General features: G+C 31.9%; 2 protein-coding genes across 2 annotated transcripts; one reads left to right on the plus strand and one right to left on the minus strand.

Moving 5' to 3' along the window:
• Window positions 1-1,485: 1,485 nt before the first annotated feature.
• On the plus strand, window positions 1,486-24,521 carry LOC109191772 (cinnamoyl-CoA reductase 1-like). The gene is made up of 8 exons (XM_019342469.1): window positions 1,486-1,489; window positions 17,994-18,005; window positions 21,054-21,198; window positions 21,314-21,468; window positions 22,164-22,349; window positions 22,804-23,156; window positions 23,806-24,205; window positions 24,266-24,521. Exons 3-7 carry the CDS (start codon window positions 21,078-21,080, stop codon window positions 23,987-23,989), a joined length of 999 nt encoding a protein of 332 aa, XP_019198014.1. The 5' UTR covers window positions 1,486-1,489; window positions 17,994-18,005; window positions 21,054-21,077; the 3' UTR covers window positions 23,990-24,205; window positions 24,266-24,521.
• LOC109150749 lies at window positions 2,455-5,491 on the minus strand. The gene is made up of 4 exons (XM_019298759.1): window positions 5,130-5,491; window positions 4,169-4,986; window positions 3,467-4,081; window positions 2,455-3,155 (listed from the first exon to the last, which is right to left on the minus strand). Exons 1-4 carry the CDS (start codon window positions 5,489-5,491, stop codon window positions 2,455-2,457), a joined length of 2,496 nt encoding a protein of 831 aa, XP_019154304.1.
• Window positions 24,522-25,348: the final 827 nt, after the last annotated feature.

A 25,348-nucleotide genomic window follows, 5' to 3' on the forward strand; every position in this document is an offset into this window, starting at 1 on the left:
ACACACACACACACACACACACTAATAAGAGCCCAAAAGAGTTAGGCCTATAATGGGTAGAAAAAATGGCGGTCAAATTTTTTAATCAAATGAATGGCTCAGATTGATCAGATTCTAATTTTTCCTTAAGATTTCCTAATTTATCCCTAATGAATGTGATTATCCGTTAACTTTTCCGTTAAATATTATCTTTTCCGTTAATTTCGGTTAGTTTACCGTTAAATTACTTATTGATTTCAATAAGAAAGGTCTTAGGTTCGAACCCCATCCCAATCAAAGTTGGCATAATTAGTACTCTATTTTACTGTTATTAAATAAAAATAAAAATTTTGTAGCTACAACAAAAAATAATACATATGCGTTTCTTTAATTTAGAATTATGTGTCTACAATATCTTTATTCAAAAAAAAAAATATTCATTATCAATAAATTAAATAAGAGAAATAATTTCATTAGTTATATTGTATTTATTTTTCTCCAATATAAAAATTCTTTACATTCAATTCATCGATTGATTATATTCGCTACATTGTCCCTACAATATCTTTATTAAAAAAATATTCTATTATTTTTTTTTGTGCACTATTTTTTAATTAAATATCAAAGTTATAATAAAAAATAATACTATATATTTATTTACCAAGTATTTTATTAATACCATGAAAAAATAAAAAATATATAATTAATAAAGTCAATCATATTAACTACTTGAGGGATTTGTTGACAAAGAGAGTATTCAAATCACACAACAAATTGAAGTGAGAACTACCTCGCAATGTCCTTGTTTGACAATTAGCAGTTAGCGGTTAGCGTTAACGGATTATATTGGCGAATTTGACCAGCGAATTATATCAACAGTTGGTAAAAAGATATTTGAAAAAATTAGCTGTTTAAATTAACATGTAAAATTATCTAAGGGTATACATAATAATAATAATAATAATAATAATAATAATAATAATAATAATAATAATAATAATAATAATAATAATAATAATAATAATAATAATAATAATAATAATAATAATAATAATAATAATAATAATAATTGTTTTAAAAAAATAAAAAAAAAATATAATTAAGCCACTCATATTAACTACTTGAAGGATTTATTGACAAAAAGAGTATTCAAATCACACAACAAATTGAAGTGGGAAACTAGCTCGCAATGTCATTGTTTGACAATCACCCGTTAGCTCTTCACTATTAGTATATATTTAATATTTTATGCCATAATTTTTATTTGCTCTCCCTTATGTCCCGTATTTGGTTTCAACCATATCTAAATAATTATTTTATTGACATTTATAATCAATCTTGACTATATTATCTTGCATTTGTAAACTTAGAATTGCCTATTTAAATACGCAAATTTAATATTCAATTATCTATGCATGAACAATTCCAATATAATCTTGTATTGATACACTTTAAAGTAATTGTTTAAAAAGAAAAAAACATTGGGCATTACCCCAATCGCAAAATGCGCGTAAAAAACTAGTGTGTGTGTGTATATATATATATATATATATATATATATATATATATATATATATATATATATATATATATATATATATATATATATATATATATATATACGCGAACGAATCAGCGCGCGACACATGTCCAGATCTAATAGCTTAAACAAACGTGGTGGCATTTTCGTAACTAATTGAACATCGAAGTGCAAGTAAAATCACTTAAAAATGCACCTACTTTCACCTATAAGTGCATGTAATTTTGCCTTGTTAGCACTCACTTTCCGCAAACATTCATGCACCTGAGTGTGCTTATAACTATAGGTGCAACTACTTATAACTATGGGTGCATCTACTTTCACCTATAAGTGCATGTAATTTTGCCTTGTTAACATTCATTGATCTGAGTTCAGCGGGTAGTAATACCCCTGAAAACCACCCGCAAACATTCATGCATCTAGGTGCAACTACTTATAACTATTTGTGCAACTACTTAGAACTATAGGTGCAACTACTTATAACTATATGTGCACTTAGTATTGATGCTCAGTATAAATTTTTACTTTCACCTATAATATATTTTACATGCACTTGTAATGCATTTTATTTGCACTTCGATGTTCAATTATTGACGAAAATGCCACCGCGCTTTTTTAAAAAAAATCAGTGTTTCTCATCCATTAGATCTAGACACGTGGACGGACAGAATCCATTCCTATTTCGTGCTTGGGCGAAGCATTCGCACCTGAGTGCGATTATAAATATAATCAGAACATCGAAGGTGATGTGGTTGAGTTCACATCAGAACCACAATATATAGAGGACTGTGCGGACTGTTTACGGGCACGCGATAAATTAGTATCAGGCACAAAACTTAATACACAATGGCACACAAGAATACATGTAAACATCAGGTTTCGGACCCAGGCTCTTTTTTATTTTTTTATTTTTTGAAAATATATGTGGTGCTTTATTAAAAGTATGTCGAAATAATGTCTGGTGGGAGAATATCCCAGTACATAGCAGCCGATTGCTGGTATGCTGAAGTAGCTAAGGCATGAGCTATAAAATTGTCTAGTCTAGGAATAAAATGGAAAGAAAAAGACTGAAAATAAACTGTGGCTGCTCTGCAGGCATCAATGGCATAGCCGACGTAAGTGCAAAACGTAGTAGACGGTGTAGTAAGATAACGCTGTAGCATTAAACAATCAGTATATATTTCGATGTTCTGTTCCCCTCGATCCTTTAACCATGACAAAGCCTCCTTGCATGCCAATGCCTCGGCTATAAGTGGTGAGAAATAAACCGGGAGGGGTGCACTGAAGGCCGCGACATACCCTCCATTCATGTCTAAGAGGATTTCCCCAACCGTAGCCTTGCCCATATTTTGTATAAACCTTGCGTCGATGCGGCATAGCCTCCGAGGTGGCTCCTCCTGTACAGTACCGTGAGGCCCGAGTGGCGCATGAGAGCCAAGATGATGAGATTGCGTTGTAGGCAGTGGTGCGTGACTTTGGACTGCTGGTGGGTTTGCCCTCTTCCATGCATGCAATGCCGACTTCACTGCTGCCAACAAAGATTGTGGCTGTGGTAATAGAGCATTCCAAACCGCCCCGTTCCGTGCTCTCCAAATATTGTAGAGGATTGATGCTGCATATAACATCCCATCAAAATCTAAAACATTTAGGAGCTCACCAAACCAAATATGAAAAACATTCGTTATAATATTGGGGATTGGAAGGTTGGATCGGTCCCAAATGTTCTTTGCAAATTCACATAGCACTAAAGCATGCATAGTGTCCTCTTGAGATGTTCCACACATGGCACAATATGGGCTTACTTCTACCCTCTTTATAAGCAAGTTAGAAGTGGTAGACAGAATATCACAAATGGCTCTCCATAGGAACATTCTCCATTTTGGGGGATTTTGAGTTTCCACAAGGTTAACCATTTTGTAAAGGTCCCATTCTCATTGCCATAATTACCAACTATTAATCTGTATCCGCCTTTTACAGAATAAACTCCTCTCTGGTCCCCGGGCCAATACCAAGTATCATCATAATCCGGAGAAACTGGTATTTTTAGAATATTTGCCACATCACTAGGATGAAAAAGATCAGTTAAAATTGAAAGATCCCAAGTCCGTGTTTGTTGATCAATCAATCCCACCACCTTGGCATCCTGTAACTGTATTGGCATCTCTGTTTGTATCATGGGGTCTTGGTCGTCCTGTAACCAGGGATGGGTCCATATGAGTGTAGACTCCCCATTTCCAATCCTACGTCTTACCCCACTGCAAATTATACTCTTGGCTGCCATAATACTCCGCCAGCATAAACTAGGATTATTCCCCACTTGTGCATCAAAAAATGAGCCTTTGGCATAATACCGTGCTTTATATATACGAGCCACCAGGGACTCAGGTTTAGTAAGCATTCGCCACGCCTGTTTACCCAACATAGCCAGGTTAAAAGCACGCAACTCCTTGAATCCCAATCTCCCATATTTCTTAGGAACACACAGTTTGTCCCAAGCCTTCCAATGTATCCTTCTATCAGTTCCAGAGTCCCACCAGTAATGATTCATAGTCCTCTCAATCGCTGTACACACAGAAGTTGGCAGCAGGAAGACACTCATTGAAAAGGTAGGCATGGATTGTGCTACACTTTTCAATAAAATTTCTTTACCTGCCTGTGATAATAACCTCTTATTCCGTGACCCAATTCTTTGCCGGATTTTATCCTCTATATATGCAAAAGCTGCCTTTTTGTTTCTCCTTACAAATGAGGGGAGTCCCAAATACTTGCCAAAATTAGGAGCCTGACCAACTCCCAGAACTTGCTCCACCACTTCCTTACTTGCGTTACTCGTGTTCCTACTATAACATATGCTTGACTTGTGGTAATTAACCACTTGCCCAGATAAATCCTCATAAACTGATAGACACCTCTTGACCTCACTGGCCTCTTGAACATTGGCTTTAAAAAATAGAAGGCTATCATCAGCGAAGAACAAGTGAGAGATTGGGGGAGCACCTCTTGCCACTCTACATCCATGGATCAAACCCCTATTGTGAGCCTTCTGTAATAACAAAGAAAGGCCCTCTGCACAAATAATAAAAAGATAAGGAGATAGTGGGCCTCCCTGCCTTAAACCACGTGTGGGTAAAATAGGATCACTCCTAGAGCCATTCACCAATAAATTATATGAGATTGTAGATACACATTTCATGATTAACTGCACCCATCCAACATCAAAACTCAAAGCTAACATCATTTTTTCCAGGAAAGGCCACTCCATCCGGTCATAGGCCTTTGCCATATCAAGCTTCAGAGCACTCCACCACAGCATGCCACACTGTTTCCTGTTCAAAAAATGACCCACCTCCACTGCTACCAAAATATTATCAGTTATAAGCCTATCTGGAATAAAGGCACTCTGCAATTCTGATATGACTCCTTCCATCAGCGGTTTCATTCTATTTGTTATCATCTTTGCCATAATCCTATAGATCACATTACTGAGGGCTATAAGACGCAAGTCAGTTACTAGCTCAGGGGTATTTTTCTTTGGGATCAAAATAATATCTGTACTGTTTAAGCTAGGTGGTAGATCGCGTGAGTTAAGACATCCTATGACAAAACTCACAACATCCCCCCTACCACATCCCAAAAATGCTGATAGAACCCTGGGTTTATTCCATCCGGGCCCGGTGCCTTATCAGGAAACATTGCAAACAGGGCCGATTTCACTTCATCAAATTCAAAAGGCCGTAACAACAACTCATTCTGTACCTGAGTGACCCGCGGGACAATTCCCTCAAAAAAACTCTCCCCAGATCCCGGATTTTCAGAGCAAAAAATACGATTGAAATATTCCAAAATAACATTATTCATGGGTTCCCCTTCCACCCAATCCCCATTATCATTCATTAGTCTGGCAATAGTATTCTTCTTTTTACGATGAGAGGCGTACCTGTGAAAGAACTTGGTATTGGCATCAGCCTCCATGAGCCAGTGTTGCTTGGCTCTCTGCCTCTAGTAGGCATCCTCCTGGGCTTCAGTACGGCATAGAAGTTGTTCCAGGGATTGAAACTCAGCAAGCGAAGCCGGGTCAGTGCATCCCCTTAGTCGTTGCTTCTTCTTCTTAAGATCAATAATCTGCTTACCATACTTATGGTGCCGATCTCCACCCCATCGTGTTAATCGACTACCACAGTATTCAATACAATGCTGCAGACCCTGTCCCCTTCCTTCCTGCCATGCCTGCTCGACCACCCCTCTACACCCCTCCTCATATAACCACGCTGCCTCAAAACGGAATCCCCTCCTTCTCGTTCCATTCGTCCCTAGGGATTCATGGATACCCAGATAGATAGCCGAATGATTAGATTTTCGGGTTCTCAAGTTCACCACCCTGGCCATTGTTACCATACTACGCCACTCATCTGTTGCCAGGACTTTATCAAGTCTCTCCTCAATCCAATCAACTGTTCCCTTCCCCTTCTCCCATGTGTATGGATAGCATTCCATAGGCATTTGAGTCAAACCATAGTCCCCAATAGTATCCCCAAAACCGCGAAGGAGGCTATTCGGATGTGGATTTCCCCCTCTTTTCTCATACTGGAATAATAGATCATTGAAGTCTCCCACTACGATCCATGGAAGGCCGGATCTAGTTGATAATGCCCTCAAAAGGTCCCATGACTCAGAACGCCTGGTTCGTTCCGGGAAACCATAATAACACGTCATACGCCACATCGGGAAGCCGGTTATAGTTACCTTAATATCCACATAGTTCTTTGAGTAACTAAGGAGCCTTGCCGTATTATTCTTCCTCCAGAACAATGCTAAATCGCCACTTAGTCCTCTGAAACCACTGCTATCAACATAAAATAACCCCTCAAATCCAATCTTGATCCGAAGACGCTCAGCATGATCGCGTCCACCTTAGTTTCCATCAGAAATACAAAGTCGGGTTGCTTACGGGGCACCATGTCCACCACCTCCTGAACTGTCCGTGGATTACTTAACAAACCTATGCACACGACATATAAATTATGGCACACGACTACATTCGGCCATGCACACAACATACATACTAATGACACACGACTACATTAGTTCTCACGGTGAAAATGTTTTTCTTGGTGTCTTTAAACTAAGGCAAAACCCTGTTTAAATAATAGAGGCCAAGCAATTTAGGCCTCATATTATTTAAAGTACCTTAACCACTCATTAATTTGTGGTAAATGTTAAACCACTACATAATTAAGGAGTGAATTGCATTTTTCCCAACAGCAATCATTACCAAAATCTCCATAAGATATTCATCTGTAGGAGGGCAAGAAGGTTGAACAAGACATACATCACAACCTCTGATGCTTTCTCGGATGTTGACATAAACTTCACCATCAGCAAAACGTTTTATGGTGACATTTCCAAGTTGTAAATCCGGGTAAGTAGCTGTAACACCCCACTTTTCTTAATCTTAATTACAATTCTAAAACACCATTAATATAAACTAAGCAGCGGATAAACAACTTAATAAGTAAACTAGTGGGAATGTCACCGCCACAACCACCACTCCATGGTGATTGCACAGGCTAAGGATGGAACTAGAATAATAAAAGTAACTAACAATCATATTACTTAATCAAAACTCATAAAGGGAAAACATCCCGAAGTCTGACATCGAACATAAACATCAAAGTCTACAAATCCACAAAACTAAACATCATGATAATAAAGAGAGTTCAGACTACTAGATCTACTAGACTAGTCTAACTCGATCATCTCTCAAACGCTGGGTCCACCTGAAAGGGGTTTTGCAAAACAACACATAGACAAGCAGGAAAACACCCGTTAGCACGAAGCTAAATATAACCACACTTAACCCTGTAAAGTACTACAGTATATATTTTGGAAAAACATTTGTTCACAAACTCTAATCAAGCAATCTCAACACTTAGACAACTTTAAGATACATCACAAATTTTCTATATGCTTACAACCTATAATATCAACAAGCATGCCTCAAATATATATAAAACTCATCAACATAAACACCCCAACACATATTTCTCATAACAAATCTCATCACAACGAACTCAAGCTATCAATCAATCTCATACTAACAACCAATACAAAATTATCTTCATGCTTTCAAGTTCTCATCATGCAAACTACTAAACTAGATATATAAGACATCAAAATGCAACTAGAGCAATCATACTCGATATACAATCTCGGTTAATCATTCTCAAATGCAATCTAGTGCAATACTATACTCAAATGCAATCTCGTGCAAACATTCTCATTATGCAATCTCGTGCAATACTATAAGTATACTCATACACTCGTTTGTAAAATAGAATACTTTTCTGTGGAGGTTTCTTAGAGTCACAATGACTCACTTTCTTTCTCTTGAGTCTCTTGACTCGATTTCTTTCTTGCTCAAACTTTCTCATACTTCTCATTTCTCTTCTTGTGCGATGCAGGTACTCCGCCGTAGCGAAGCCCTAGCGTACGGTGCAATCTCGTGCATCCGCCACATGCGTAACTACGGAACCTCTAACTCGTGGGGAGGTAGGTCTTCACGAATCGTGAATGGACCTAACCGGCTCGGCAATCTAGTCGGCCACATACTCAACTCGCCCACAGAACCACTCTCTTGGTTCTATATCTTTCTTTCTTGCTTGCTTTCTCTGTGGAATTAGGTATCGTACTTTTAGTGTGCACACCCCCTAACCAGGATTCCAAGCCTGGCGGGCAGTCTCCAACCTCGTACGTGGGAATACACCGCGTTACATGATAAATCTGTCGGATCGCAATATCTGTTACTTCCTCTTTTACTCCGAAAGGACATAGTCCCAACGGACCCTCCAAGACTTCACTGATATAGATAATATATATATATATATATATATATATATATATATATATATATATATATATATATATATATATATATATATATATATATATATATATATATATATATATCTCATGCACCAAAATGCATGTCACATCTCAACAACTACTCGATGCAACAAGGCAATGACATACCATATGCTCATGAATTTTAGAAAATAATACTTAGTCTCACGTTGGCCATTTATGCACTTATAAAACATGATATGCTTGGAATCTAATTTACTGCACAACATACTTCAATTCTATATTAATGTGAATTTCTCAAAGAACACTTATTCATGCTTGGAATTCAAACTAACATGTTCTGTACACCTCATCAAAAGACTACAATTCCCATTGGACATAAAACACATTCTAGTCATGCTTCTCTAACAATTCTCATTCACAAAATGCTCATGCTTTTCTATTCAATACTCAAATAGAATCAGGAAGATAACAAGAAATTCCCACAGACAGTATAACTCTTGATACATCACATTTGCAATTTGCTGTAAACAATTCCATCACAAATTCTATCATAACATGCTCATTTCTAATCTAAATTCCACAAAATCAAAGCCAAAATGTGCGTCAAGACGATCCCGAGGTACCGAGCCACAAGGGCCTGTGACACCTGGTCCGAAACGACACGTAGCTGAGCCACAAGGGTCCGGCCACTGCACATGAAGCTTGCAACGGTCCTGGAGGCGGGGCTAGGAGAGGCCCGCCGCCTAGAGCCGGCCAACGGCGGCCTAGGGCCACGGCCCTTGCCTAGGGTCGTGCCCTAGGACCGTCCCATCACGGCCCTAGCCAGCGACTCCCCTCATGGGCTGTTGGCTAGGCCCGTAACTCTATCTGGTGCACACTGTGTTGTGCACCAGAATCTTCTTCTTCATTTGTAAAACATTTCCAGACAAAATTTCACTTCCAAATCTTCACCAACACATTATACAACAACAACAAGTCATCTAATAGCTCAAACACACAATAATCAAGCATTTCTACTCATTTCTAACAATATAACAGTGGCTCCACAGAGCCAAAAAGAGATTGAGATTCCATGGGGTTATACCTTTGTAGCTTTCTTCTTCTTCTAGCTTGGATTCCACCTCTTCTTTAGCTAGCTACAACCTCCTTCACCTCCTAAACATCCCCAATAAACCAACAACAACTTGCTACTAAGTTCTCGGAGAAAAAAGGGGATGAACAATGGAGGAAAATGGAAGGCTAAGGTTGAAGAAATACTTAATGTGAATTCCATTTGAGCTGTGGAGCTATGGTATGGTAGCCAAGAAGGGAATCAGGAGAAAAATGAAAGGGTTCTTATTACTTTTATATGGGTTCAAAACCCTGGGATAATACTCAATGATTGGTGGAGGGCAAAGTAGTCTTTTGGTTGATTCTAAAGAAAATATCAGACAAGGGGTTGAAGGCTTATGGTCCACCTTGCAACATGGACCATAGTCTAGAAAAGTGATTTTAAATAGTTTGGGGTCAAAATAGATTTTTCCAAAGATGATTTCTAAACAAACACTTGGTTCAGGTTTCTTCCGATCTCACTCATATTGGTTTCTCAGTTTAAAAACTTGGTACGCGAAGTACCTGAAAATTTAGGATTTTAGATTTAAAAATAAGTTTTGGTGTAGAATTTACTTAAAAGTGGTTCAAAATAATTTATTCAAACACCAATTTCATCGCAAAAATTTTTATAGAGTGAAATGGCTATTTTGGAATTTTTTAAAAACCGAATTTATAAAATTAAATTTTGGGTTGTCACGGTATACCGAAACCGATTTCATCGCAAAAATAGTTAGTTGGATTAGACTTATTTATTTTGTCAGTTAGTAATCTGAAATTATTTTATCAGAGATTGGAATAAAGTTGGATGTTGATTTAATTTTTGATTTAGCATTTCGTTTGGATATAGATAGATGTCTCAACGTGGCGGAAGTACCTCAATTTTTTTTTTATTATTATTTTTTTTTGTGGTTTATGCTTCTACAATTTTAATAGATGTTTAATTAATTCGATTGATCCTTACTAATTTATTTTGGATTTAAAAATGGAGGTGCTACAAAGTTGTATAAGAGCTTAGGTTGTGAAATCTTTTGGGCATAGAAAATATAAATAATTAGGCTCTGATACAAAGTGGTATCAGAGCTTAGGTTGCGAAATATTGAGCATATAAAATAGAATTGATTAGGCTCTGATATAAGATGGTATCAGAGCGGTATGAACCTTCCGTGGCTTAGATCTTAAGAGATAAATTCAAAGGCCCAAGAGAAGATTCTTCTTCAAGCATAAATAGAAGCTTCAAAGAAGCGTGAAAAGGATTTACAAGAAGAAGTTGCAAAATTTAAAAAAATCGCAAAAACAGCTTTAGAGAAATAAGCTGCTGAAATCAAGAAAATTTTTGCTTACTTAGCAAGCAATCAATAACTTCGGAATATGCTAAGCAATGCATCTCTATCAACTACCTCAAGTGAAGAATAATTATGAAATTTAATTTTTAAAAGTTTTTATTTCAATTCTGTTGTATTTCTTACAACGTATATTTGTTAGACAATAAGGCTTATATATATATATATATATATATATATATATATATATATATATATATTAATTTGACGAGTAACATTTGTTGAATGAATAATTTTATTCCAGATAATAATTAAATTAAACCATTTAATTATGACAAGATTTTAAAATAAATAATTTTATATTGTGTGCATTTGGCTAGTATTATTTGGAAAAAAAAAAAATTGTGACCAAGTAATGGTCACTTATAAAAACATTAAGATTTGCAATAGTGACACTATTTCAACTTATTTTAGTGACACAAAATTCGCCACTAATTTCCAGTATTTTAATGAAAAATACGCTGCCACTATTTTTAAAGATATCAGTGACGAAGATAGATGATAAGTTCAAAAAATTGAATTGTTGTATGACTTTAGTTAACACTAATGATTGTTTTAGAGTTAACTTCTTTTGTCACAAATAAATATAACATTTGTTACCGTTTTTTAGGTCACTGATAATCATTTTGCGTCAAAACAATTCTCACAAATAGTACAATTATTTTGACTAAACTGTTGTCACATTAAAATAATTAATTGCAACGATTTTAGTTGTCACTAGATCACTTTTTTTGTAATAACATATTTGGTCACAAATTGTACATTTATTGTGACCATTATTATTATCACTCAAATACTACTTTTAGTTTAAGTAAACATTGCCACAAAAGTTTTGAGTAATTGTGAAAACTTTTCAAAAGTCGTCACTAGTACAATAGTGACCACATGTGACGACTTCAAAATTGATCACTAATTTCAATAGTGATCAAAACTGATAGTACAGTTTTGGTGACAACTTTTATTGTCATTAAATGTGAAATTTCATGTAGCCAATCATGTGTCTCATGGTATTTGTAGCGATATTGACATATTTTCACCGCATATAAGGGACATTTGGTAGGATTTTTTTAAGTCTTTAATTTGTTCCTTTTAGATCACGAGGTATCCTGACCCTAATTAACTACAAGAGGCACGTTTAAGTTCGTACCATACTCAAAACTAATTTGCTCCTTTTATAGTGACATATATACTAGTAACCTAATATTACTTTAAAAAGTATCTTTTATAATTACCTAAGAAGAAAAATAATACAAATACCATTAAACTATTGCATATTCCTCTATCATGGAAGATGCATTTCAAATATCATGTTTAGTGTGTGGGTGATTTAATTTGACTTTATTGTTATATATCTTAGAACAAGTTGTTCCCAACAAACTAATTTTTAAGACTATAATATTTGATTAGTATGGGAAAAAAAAATTCTTAACATTTAATATAAAATTTTAAAAATTAAAATTGCTATACAAATTATACGCACAAGATTCTTTATATTATTCAAATGCTAGTGTGACCTCTAACAGTGGTTAGATAATATTTTATATTATTTTTTAATAAAACTTAACATGTGATCTTTATTATAATTAAAAGTTTATTATATTTAAAATTAATACTAATTAGCATTTGATACATACCTGGAAAGTTTGTGAACAGAATATGTTGACTACAACAGAGTTTAGTACCAACGGTTGGCTAAACGCCATGGACGACCCGGTCGGCATGCTCTGACCAAGTCTCAATGCATATGAAAACTACCTATTCCAAAACGACAGCGTGACTACAATTGACCTCACATGCATCTTCTTTGGCTTTAACTCCCGTCGGGAGTCGGGACTAGACGAATGAGTAGAATATAATTTTCGTATTTAAAAGTAATGTGTTTATTTTTTGTCAATACCTCCCTGATCGAGTCTGATTGAACAAGATTTGTCTTATGCAATAATTTTTTCGACATCTCTACTTCCAACTCAAACTGTTATCGGTACAAGTGATATTTGTGTATATATGTAATAGATTTTTTAATCAATTTTTTTTTTTGAAATTAATGCAATCAAAATATATAATATATTATTGTATATAAAAGGATATTAATGATTGATGTGGTTTTGTTGGTAGTAGGTATGTTGTTATTTTAAGAGATATAGGAATCAAAATTTGTCGACTACACATTAATTGTATTTTTATTTGTGAATTTTTTAATTATTTAAATGATATGAAATATTTTTTGTAATTTAATTATGATTTTTTTTAAAAGAAAATACAATTTTTATAAACTATCTAGTAAATATATCTATATAGGGTCAGGTTCCTGTGAGGTTAAGTTTTTCCGTGCGGTCAATGCGACATACACCATTAGGTATGCATAAATATTGCACCACACAGTGTTCGTAAATACACCATTATGTGTGGTGTATTTTTTTTGTGTGGTGTCTTTTTTGGCATTTCATTCTGGTGTATTTTCGAACACTGTATGGTGAATTTATGCATACCTAATGGTGTATGCCGCACTGACCGCACGGGAAGACCTGACATCACAAGAACCAATATATATATATATATATATATATATATATATATATATATATATATATATATATATATATATATATATATATATATATATATATATATATATATATATATACACACACACACACACACATCTACAATTCCAATAATTTACAATTCTAATAAAAGTCAATAATGTTAGGCCTTTAACTGGAACAAAAAAAATGTCGGTACTATTGTTTTCTTAAAATGAATGGTTCATATTATTTTGATTTTAGTATTTTTTTAATGATATTCCTTATTTACCCTCTATTATATTATTTTCTTCCCTTAAATAACCTAAATTCTGTTAGTATAAACTTTAGTAACGGAATATTCCGTTAACTATTTAATATTTTTAACTTATTAATTTCTATAAGAAATGTCTTAGGTTCAAACCCCATCACAATTAGAGTTAGAATAATTGTTAAACATATACTACGGATATGTTAAAATGTATTTTATATATATATATATATATATATATATATATATATATATATATATATATATATATATATATATATATATATATATATATATATAATTTAACATAAACTTTGGCCAAATAATTAGTCCGACTAAATACATAACATTCAAAGTTAAGCATCAAAGATTATAAATCAAGAACTTTAGAAATTATTTTATTTTTATGCATTTGATTTTTAGGTTAAGTTTTTTTTTTTTTTTTTTTTTTTTTTTTTTTTTTTTTTTTTTTTTTTTTTCCGTTTAATTAATTGTCTTTTGATTATTTAGATCAGAACAAAACTTAATATTTCAATTATATTTTTACATTATTGGTATGATTTAGGTCGTTATGGTATTAATATTTGTTGTATGTATTTTTATAATGGTACAATTGTACATTACTTTACAAATATTATACTATTATTTTTTTTATCAGACAAAATTGTTCTTACATCATTGTCAGACCTGCGCGACCTAACTACAAAGTTGTTATCATAAATACAATTACACCTGAACTCTAAAGCGGTAGGACCATTTCCAAAGAATTGACAATGTTGACATCCACTGACTCCAATTGAACAAGTTTACACATCAGAATTTTATCAATGCATGAAAACTTGAAAAGAAATTTGTAAGTTAATTTTACTATATCGTTATAACAATATCTGTTGTAACTATATATTTTGAATTATTTATTATCATCCTCTATTGACAGTAATTGTAACAATTGTCATTGACAAACTCTCAAAACAATTTGTCTCAACAACGAATGTAAATTTTTTTAAAAAATCAATGATTTCATTATTGTTGATGAAAAGTATGTACGTCAATTTATTATACTTATTAAATTAAATAAATTAGTAGTTATAACAAAAAATAATACATATGCATTTAATTAATTTAGAATTAGATGTCTATAATGTCTTTATTTAAAAAACTGTTCATTATAAAAAATTTTAAAAGAGATAATCTCATTAGTTATATTATCTTTATTTTCTATAATTCAAAGATTTATTACCTTCAAATTTATTAATTTATTATATTCACTATATTGTCCATTGTCTTCTTTTTACATTATCTTGTAATTAAGTATCAAAATTATAATACAAAACATGATATATATATTTATTTACCAAGAATTTTATACAAATATAATAAATATTAATATTTTGTTCAATACGTTCACATGATAATCTACGACACACATCTCACAACGCATGAAACATGTAGGAGAAAAACTATCACTATCAAATATCAATAAGTACTTGTACGATAAAGCGTTAGTAGTACAACTAAGATCTCATCATATACACAATAAGGCAAATCTAAAGCTTCCTACACCATAATCTCATTGCACGACGAATCCATCTATGCTACTACCAGTAACCCAATTGCACATGACACACTACTAATAAAAAAAAAAGAGGACATGTACTGAAGATGAAGACAATGAATATGCTACCCAAAAGAGAAATAAGAGGAATTAGAGAAATTTAAACCAAAAGTAGTATTTATTTAGACTATCATTTTGAGACTAAGTATTTAGACTAGCGTTATTACAAAGTTGCAAACATTTATTTTAAGGACAATATAATCAATCTCTCATATATTATCTTGCATTTATATACTTTAAATTACCGATTTAAATAAACAAATTCAATATTTATTTACCTATGCATGAACATCCCGATATAATATTGCATTGATATACTTTGAAATACTTATTTAAAAATAATCATTGTGCATTATTCCATTCGCGCAAAGCGCGTAAAAGAACTAGAATATACACACTAATAAGAGCCAAAGAGAGTTAGGTCTATAATGGGTAGAAAAAACGACGGTCAAATTTTTTAATCAAATGAATGCCTCAGATTGATCAAGATTTTAATTTTTTCTTGAGATTTCCTAAATTATCCCTAATTATATGATTATTCGTTAACTTTTTCGTTAAATATTATCTTCTCCGTTAATTTCTGTTAGTTCACCGTTAACTTACTCATTGATTTCAATAAGAAATGACTTAGGTTCGAACCTCATCCCGGTCAAAGTTGACATAATTAGTACTCTATTTTACTTTTATTAAATTAAATAATAATTTAGTAGCTACAACAAAAAATAATACATATGCATTTCTTTAATTTAGAATTATGTGTCTACAATGCATTAATTAAAAAAAATTATTCATTATCAATAAATTAAATAAGAGAAATAATTTTAGTAGTTATATTGACTTTTTTTTTTCCAATATAAAAATTCTTTACATTCAAATTCATCAATTGATTATATTCGCTACACTGTCCCTAAAATGTCTTTATTCAAAAAAATTATTCATTATCAATAAATTAAGTAAGAGAAATAATTTCATTAGTTATATTATCTTTATTTTTCTCCAATGTAAAAAAAATATTCTTTACATTTAAATTCATCAATTGATTATATTCACTACATTGTCTATTATCCTTTTTGTGTGCACTATTTTTTTAATTAAATATCAAAGTTATAATACAAAATAATGCTATATATTTATTTACCAAGTATTTTATTAATACCATGAAAAAGTTTAAAAAATATAATTAAGTCAATCATATTAACTACTTGAGGGATTTGTTGATAAACAGAGTATTCAAATTACACAACAAATTGAAGTGGGAAGCTACCTCGCAATGTCCTTGTTTGACAATCAGCAGTTAGCGGTTAGCGCTAGAGGATTATATTAGCGAATTTGACCAGCGAATTATATCAACAATTGGTAAAAATATATTTGAAAAAATTAATTGTTTAGATTAACATGTAAAATGACCTAAGGGTATACATAATAATAATAATAATAATAATAATAATAATAATAATAATAATAATAATAATAATAATAATAATAATAATAATAATTTTTAAATAATAATAATAATAATAATAATAATTTAATAAAAGAAATAAAATTAAAAAAATAAAAAAAAAAATAAAACATATGAGGAGCCGAACGTTCAGCTCCCCTTAGTTTTGTTACTTTTCCCACATCGGTGGAAAAAGTGGCATGGGAGCATTGAGGCTCCTATAAAAATAGCCTTAAGGCTCTAATTTAAAAATTAAGTTTTCCCATCCGTTGATGGACAAGCAGTGAGCCAGCGAAACTGGCTCTTATTATTCAATGAGTCAAAATAGCTCTACAGTAAACTTATTATTATTATTATTATTATTATTATTATTATTATTATTATTATTATTATTATTATTATTATTATTTTAAATATAAAGGTGTTTTGGAGAAATCATTCTCAAAAACGCTAAGTGAAAATATTGTAAGTTGCAATGTTTGTATTTTCAGTGGTTTGGAACAAATTGTTGCTTCAAACTATTGAATAACCAAACACTTTCTTTAGCATTTTGATCTTTGAGTTACATAAGATTTACCAATCATATCGTCCAATATCTTTGAGTTACATTACAATTAAATTTTTTAAATTTTTACTACATCTAAATTGTTCAAATTAGGAATTTCTTTATCCATAATAATTTATTCAACAATAATGGTTGAACTAAATGAACACTGAGCAAAATATCTAAAAGACTAATACCGTTGATTCATTCGTTGATATTGTATATATGTACATTCATTAAATATATTAGAACCCTTTGCAACAAAAATACTTGTTACTATTTAAAAAAAGTTTAGTAACAATTATAATGAACCTCATATATTACATTATATCCACATACTATGAGTTACATATTTAAATAAACAAATTCGACATTAAATTACTTATGTATGAACTTCTCATATATAATCTTGTATTGATATACTTTCAAATATTTATTGAATTATAAACATTGAGCATTAACTCATTCGCGCAATGCGTGTGCAAAACTAATATATATATATATATATATATATATATATATATATATATATATATATATATATATATATATATATATATATATAAAAGTTTCAATTGTGTATCATCATATTCAAATTAATCTAGAAATACATAGAGTTGATATAATTAAAATAAAAATTATTTATGAATATCGTATTGATAGAGACGATATGTAATGTATTCTAACCATTTCATATTTTATCTATAAATATTTTTATCGCATTTTGAAGATTTTTCAATTTTAACCCCTAGATTACTATATTTATGATTTTGCCCTTTTATTAGCTTATCCTCCTTGTGGTCATTTTTCCAACTAGGATAACAAAACATACTTCATTCAGAGCACACATTCAAATAATGACGGTGTCCTTTCACATAAATCAAGCTATAAATAGCAAACTCTTGTAACATTTTTATGAGTGTCTAATTTGAAATTCAGATTACTTACTATATCCAATAAACAAAAATATATTACTACCACTTTCGATTAATTATTTTCTTTAATATAAATAATTTACGTACTAAATTTAATACCCAATTTGCAAACACAGTACCAAGCTAGTATTCTCTCATTCTATAGTTATTGTTTGCCCACTGGTCCATAAATTAAAGCTAAACCCACTGCCCAAATTTGACTGGAGTTTGTAGTACTATGAGTATTTGGTCAATTTTGACCAATTGTCATTTATTCATCTATCATAAATTGGTTATTATTATTATTATTATTATTATTATTATTATTATTGAATGACAAGAAATCCGTAGTCACTATCAGAAGAGGTGCATTAGGTAAATCCCACTCATGTGTAATATTCTGTAAACTATACATGACAGATAAGTCGTACTAAGAAGATCCTATGCGACGATCTCGACAATAAGATTTGGAAAGAATCGAATTTGTGACATGTACAATTTATTATTTTGGTCCCATATAAAGTCTTTCCATAATTATTTAAATAATAAGATATTACTTTACTATTTATTTTTCAGTTATCTATTTATTCATATCTAATTGTTAATAAGTATTGACATATATTGATTAATTAGATTACATATTATTATTTGCATTCAAAAAAAGATTACATATTATTTGTTAACCACTCTGTGCTCAGATAGCATGTAGTGGCTTCTCATATCTCTTATATATATGAGAAGTCATGAGATTGAGTCTTGGTGGAGGTGTTGTTGATTTTTTATGGTTGAAAAAGTACGTTTGAACAGATACTGCAAAAAAAAAAAAAAAAAAAAAAAAATAGCCAGTAGCATTCAAAGAAAAAAAGATTTTTATGCGACTTAAAAATCAAATAATATCTGCAAAATTAGTTAGTTTTAAATTTACTACTATTAAGCCCATTGAATTTGTTGTTTACTTTAAACTTTTCAAGGGTATCGTAAAAACTTGTGTGAGACCGTCTCATAGATTCTTGTCAATGAGAAGGGTCGGGTCAAGATGAAATATAATATAATATTTATAATAGAAAATGTAATACTAATTAGGAATAAAGTGTTTGTTACTTATAGGAGAAAGCACAATATTTTTTAGGACAAATATAATACGCTTACATTTTGATGTAAAAGTATAATTTTTTTCATCAAAAGTATTATATTTTCCTTATAAATAACAAGCACTTTATTCTTAATTAGTACTCCATATTACATTTGCTATTATAAGTATTACATTGACATATTGACCTGACCCATTATCTGTGAGACGGTCTCACACAAGTGTGACCCTTTTTTATATTATTTATAACAGAATTTATTTTGTTTCAAAATAAATAAAATAAATTTTTAATTAAACATTTTCAAAATTTTATGAAAAACTTTTAATAAATATATGACACAAACTCAACCAATAAAAATTTTTAAAATTATTTTAGAATTTAAAAATAATATCTAATAAAATCCATGACACTGTAAAGAATCTAATTAATACTACGTACTAATTTTAGTAGAAAATCTTTAACCATTTAATGATTTTTTTTTTTTTTTTTTTTGATTGAGAGGCATTTAATAATAAAAAATAATTTATAGGGAAAATGACACTTTTTCCCCTGAGTTATATACTTATAGCACTTTTTCCTCCTCAATTATTTAGGTAAGCACATTAACCCCTTCAATTATTCTAAAAGTGGTTGTTTTTCCCCCTAATATATTAAATTGACATTTATACACTTAAATTAAAATAAACATTTTATTTATTTTATTTCTCCAACAAATTATTGCGTATACGTAAGGATGACTACGATTCGGTTCGAACTGAATCGGACACTATAGCAATCGAATTAAAAGTTTCCGGTTATGATTCAGATCTAGAACCCAATATTTGGATTGCAATTTATTAAAATTATGAATCAAAAAAATTGGATCCTGAACCGTGAACTGGCGGTTCCGGACCCGATTCGCGATTTTGAACCGTTTTTATTTTAAAATTTTATTTTTATTTTAAAAATAGTCTAAATTCAACAATAAATGTATTTTATTTTTTCAGTCCGGACACATGAACCGTCCGTTCCGAGATTTTAATAAACTCTAAATATCGAGTTTTGATTCTAAATTGTAATTGGAATATTTCGGTTTGGTTGCTATAGTGTTTATTTGGTTTGAACCAAATTATGGTCATAATTTGTTGGAATAGAAAAAATATTTATTTTAAGAGTAAATATGTCCATTTAACATTTTAGGGGGAAAAACAGCCACTTAAATAATTGAGGGGGAAAAAATGCTATAAATATATAACTCAGGGGAAAAAAGTGCCATTTTCCCTAATTTATATTATCTTTATACGCAAAATATCAATTTCAGTCCCTCAATTATTGATTCTTTAATTTTTCATAAGTTGACGATTTTATTAGTAACTCGCCAATGTAGACTATTAAATTTCATTACCTTTGTTTGCACATATAGAACTTGTTAATCAACAATTTAGTCTAGAACTACGTTGAACTACCTTGGTCATTCTCTAATATTGACATTACATGTTGAAAAAAAAAAATCATAAAAAATATCACATTCTAACAAGACGGACCAAAATGCGTCACTTAACTCACTTTATGAAAAATTAAAGGGTCAATAATATTGTTATCAACAATCAATGGGTTAAAATTGCTATTATTTATAAACATAAGGTTGAAAAATGCTATTTTCGCATTTATTGACGTTTGGTTGTTTTTCTTAAAAAAGAAATGTATGGCGTACTAATGCCGTAGTGAGAATTTTCAACACTTTGTAACTGCGGTAGGTGAGTTGGTAAAGAAGATGAGAGGGAATTTGAGTCAGCATAAATACCTCTCTATCTGACTGACTATCTCTCACCCATCAAACACTAAGCCTTTTTCTCTCTAACAAAATCACCGGAAAAAGCCAAACATGCCGTCCGTTTCCGGCCAAGTCGTGTGCGTCACCGGCGCCGGAGGCTTCATCGCCTCATGGCTCGTTAAGATCCTACTGGAGAAAGGCTACACAGTCAGAGGAACTGTTAGGAACCCAGGTAGGTTTTTAATAATTTTTATGTTTTTTTTTTTTTGGTTGATTAATAGTGTGGGTTATTATTGATTTCTTGAATTTTAATTAATAAAATTAAATTAAAATAAAACAATTTGCAGACGATCAAAAGAATTGTCATCTGAGGGAGCTTGAAGGTGCAAGTGAGAGGCTAACTCTGATAAGAGCAGACCTTCTTGATTACCAGAGTTTACGTGAAGCTATCAACGGTTGTGATGGAGTTTTCCACACTGCATCACCCGTTACAGATGATCCAGTACGTCCCTCTTTATTCATTTCTAATTATTTATTTTATGGACGACGAGAAAACAGCCGTCACTATCCATAATAGACAAGTAATCATTTGGCCTGTCTGCTGAGTCATTCATTCACATTCTCCTAAATACTCTATCGGATCAGGTGTGGAATCCTTTGAAGTTGAAAATTCAACCTTTTAAGAGAAGAAATTACACACAAAATTCATTCACAAGGGTAACCCTGAGTGGATACGAAGTTTACTTTAGTACACCTTTTAAGTAGTTGGCAACGCGTCATCTTTGTCATCCAAAAAATTGAAGATAAGACTATAGATTATTTTGTTTTTATTTTCTGGTGGAGTGGTTGTTGATTTACCTAATGACCATCTTGTCTACTAACAAACGCAACATTAAACCTTAATAATCCTCGTGATTTCATGCTTAAGCAAATTGATTAATTAACAATAGGTGGATAATAACATAATATATTAATTTATCTATTTTAGTACTATAATATTGGATATTGGGCGTGATTAATTTAAGGTTAAATTATTGTTGGTCCTTATAGTAGATAGTTCTCTCATTGTTTCTTAATCTATTTACAAATTTGGCGTATAAAAATACCTAATTGTTTTCCTTTTGATAAAATCAAAGATGGAGACTTTTCTTTGCTTTTGTATACTTAACTAAAAAGTGTGGGATGGAATGATTAAAGGAACAAATGGTGGAGCCGGCGGTGATAGGGACGAAGAACGTGATAACGGCAGCGGCGGAGGCCGGCGTCCGGCGTGTGGTATTCACTTCCTCAATTGGTGCGGTGTACATGGACCCCAGTAGAGACCCGGATAAGGTTGTGGACGAAACTTGTTGGAGTGATCTTGACTTTTGCAAAAGCACAAAGGTATGAAAATTTTAAAACATGTTTTTGTTTTTTTATTGGATTTAGTTGGTAGGGTCATAGCTAGTGGATCATATTCTTTAATCTTTACCTAACCTACCAATAATCTCATACATGAGCGTTTGCATTGAGTAAACTTGCTTTATAACCCTAACGGATAAAGAATCACGAAATTGAGGTAAATCAATCTAGATTGTCTATTTTTGATTGACTCAAACTACACCTTAGTGGATAAAGAACCACAAGAGATAAATCAGCCTAAGTTGTCTATGATTGATTGACGACTCAAACCAAGAAGGTCAATAGGTCTATCCTATGAGAGTTAATCTTAGAATAGTGTGGTTATCAAATTACCAGTCCCACCAACTTGATTAGGGTTGTCTTCGTCAAGCAGAATTTATACATTAATTATTAGTGAATAGTAGATTCTTATTGGCTTTGATATTTGGATATGTAGAATTGGTATTGCTATGGGAAGATGGTAGCAGAGAAAACAGCATGGGAAGAGGCTAGGGAGAAGGGAGTTGATGTGGTGGTGATCAACCCAGTATTGGTGCTAGGGCCATTGCTACAACCCACCATCAATGCAAGTGTTCTTCACATCCTTAAGTACTTGACTGGCTCTGCTAAAACCTATGCCAATTCAGTCCAAGCTTATGTGCATGTTAAGGATGTTGCCCTAGCTCACATACTCCTCTTCGAGACCCCGTCCGCTTCTGGCCGCTATCTCTGCGCCGAAAGTGTTCTTCACCGTGGCGATGTGGTTGAAATTTTGGCCAAGTTCTTTCCCGAGTATCCTATCCCCACCAAGTAAGTTCTGTATGCTATTCTTATATTACACTACTTTAGAATTTTCTATTTACAATTAACAATAGTATCATTAAACCTAACAAGCCAAACTTATAGATTTAAATATGAAATTTCATCTAAATTATAGACTGGACCATCAATATTTTTCTTTTCATATATAGTGGCATGATATCATATTATTATATGGTTGTGGGTATACCAACTTTGACTACCAATATATGGTTGGCCTCAACATTGATGACAATGAAATAGTGACACTACAACCTACGAAATAATGTTCCTAAGCTTATCAAAATTCCATGGTTCTGGATTAACCTTACCTACCACAAGTCACTTTCTTTTCTGGTCCCCACTCATCCCCAACTTTAATTTGGTATTCTTTTTCAATACCATTTTTTTTATATAAAAAAATGATGTATTAACTAATCATATATCTTTAATGATTGTTACTTGCCATTAGCTTGTGATGAATAAGTTCGTAATTAGATTTAATATTAAGTTCATCCCTAATGTAAGTAACGGATTTGTTGTCACTTTTTGTTTAACTCTTAGCCTGATCACTTGTTAATATTAACATAAAATATGTTGATGTATTGTTAGTTTGTTACGGCTTGCAATAATTGAGTTTGATTTTATGTGTGAAATGCAGGTGTTCGGACGAAATAAAGCCGAGGGTGAAACCATACAAATTTTCTAACCAAAAGCTTAAGGACTTGGGGTTGGAGTTTACTCCAGTGAAGCAATGCTTGTATGAGACGGTAAAGAGCCTTCAGGAGAAAGGTCATCTTCCTCTCCCCGTCCAAAATGATGAACCAATTCGAATTGGCTCATAACTCATAAACTTCTCTAAAAAAAAACTCTAAAATTTGGTTGTGGGTAAGATTTAAATGGAAAAATGAATATGAGTTTGTGTTGATGATGTGTACCATGATGTCTACCAATGAAATCTTTCTTGTATTTTGTTAAATGTTCTACTTGCCCTTACCTATAAAATAGTAAATTTCAAGTTGGTGGATGGGCACCAGCAGGTTGTTGGTGGACTTGGCAGAATATATATATATATATATATATATATATATATATATATATATATATATATATATATATATATATATATGTTGTCCAATGATGTTGACCTTGAATCTCCAGCTCCCAAGATTCCATTAGCAATCCAAGTAGGTGGCCATATCATCCAGGCCACTGGTTTTATTTGTTGATCTATATTATATTGTATTTGTACAATGGTTATATTAGTGGATTTGGATCAACATTTTGTCCAATGATGGTACTTGAATCTCCAGTTCACAAGAATTCATTAGCAATTTTAGTTGACATTATATTAATGGACATATTGATCTAAATAATGCAAAGTTGCTCCCCACTTTCTAAATCATTTTGTGTAGCACTTAAAAGCTCCATTGATGGTGAGGTTGAAATGGATCACTCAGGTCGTTTTTATGTCATTGAAATTGTGAATTATTCCAATTGCAATTCATTGACTCTTTGTCCTAAATATTCTTACAAACACATCCTTTGACTATCTCCCATCCAAATCGCTAAATTCTGTACGAAGAAGTATTACGAGTCAAACTTGTAATCTTGTAATTATAGTCAATTACTCAAACAACTTGATTGGGGTTTCCTCAATCTAATTTATTTTTAATAATACAAATGTTATGTTATGTTTTTAGTATATAGCATGTAAATACATCAAAACAAAATAAAATGATGCTTTCCCGTGTTCGTTGGAGCTGCCTTTAGAAAGCAAATTCATCTGCTATCAAAATAACTTTTTATATAATTTTTTAAAACCAACAATGTACTTAATCAATCCTTATACGATGGACAAAGGTTTACCATGCATTGTGGACTCTAATGCATGTGAATGTATTTTATATTGTAAATTTTTATGTGTTGTATTATAAAATTTTGTATTTTAAATATAAATTATGTACCTGAAACAAATTTTAAGATAATATCAAGCATTTTAATTAATTTTTCTTATAAAGTTATTTTCCTTAAAATATTTCTTGAAAATGTTTTTTAGGAATTTAATTGATGGGACATCTAAAACAAATGGAGAAATGTTTTGCGGGCCAGCCTGTGATGTTTTGCAATCCTCTAAGGTCCTACAAGGTATGAAAATGGTACTCACGATATGAAAATTTAATTAATTTTGGTAAATTAGAGTC

Source organism: Ipomoea nil, unplaced genomic scaffold (assembly GCF_001879475.1).
Source record: "Ipomoea nil cultivar Tokyo-kokei standard unplaced genomic scaffold, Asagao_1.1 scaffold0114, whole genome shotgun sequence".
In the NCBI taxonomy this organism is placed as follows: domain Eukaryota; kingdom Viridiplantae; phylum Streptophyta; class Magnoliopsida; order Solanales; family Convolvulaceae; genus Ipomoea; species Ipomoea nil.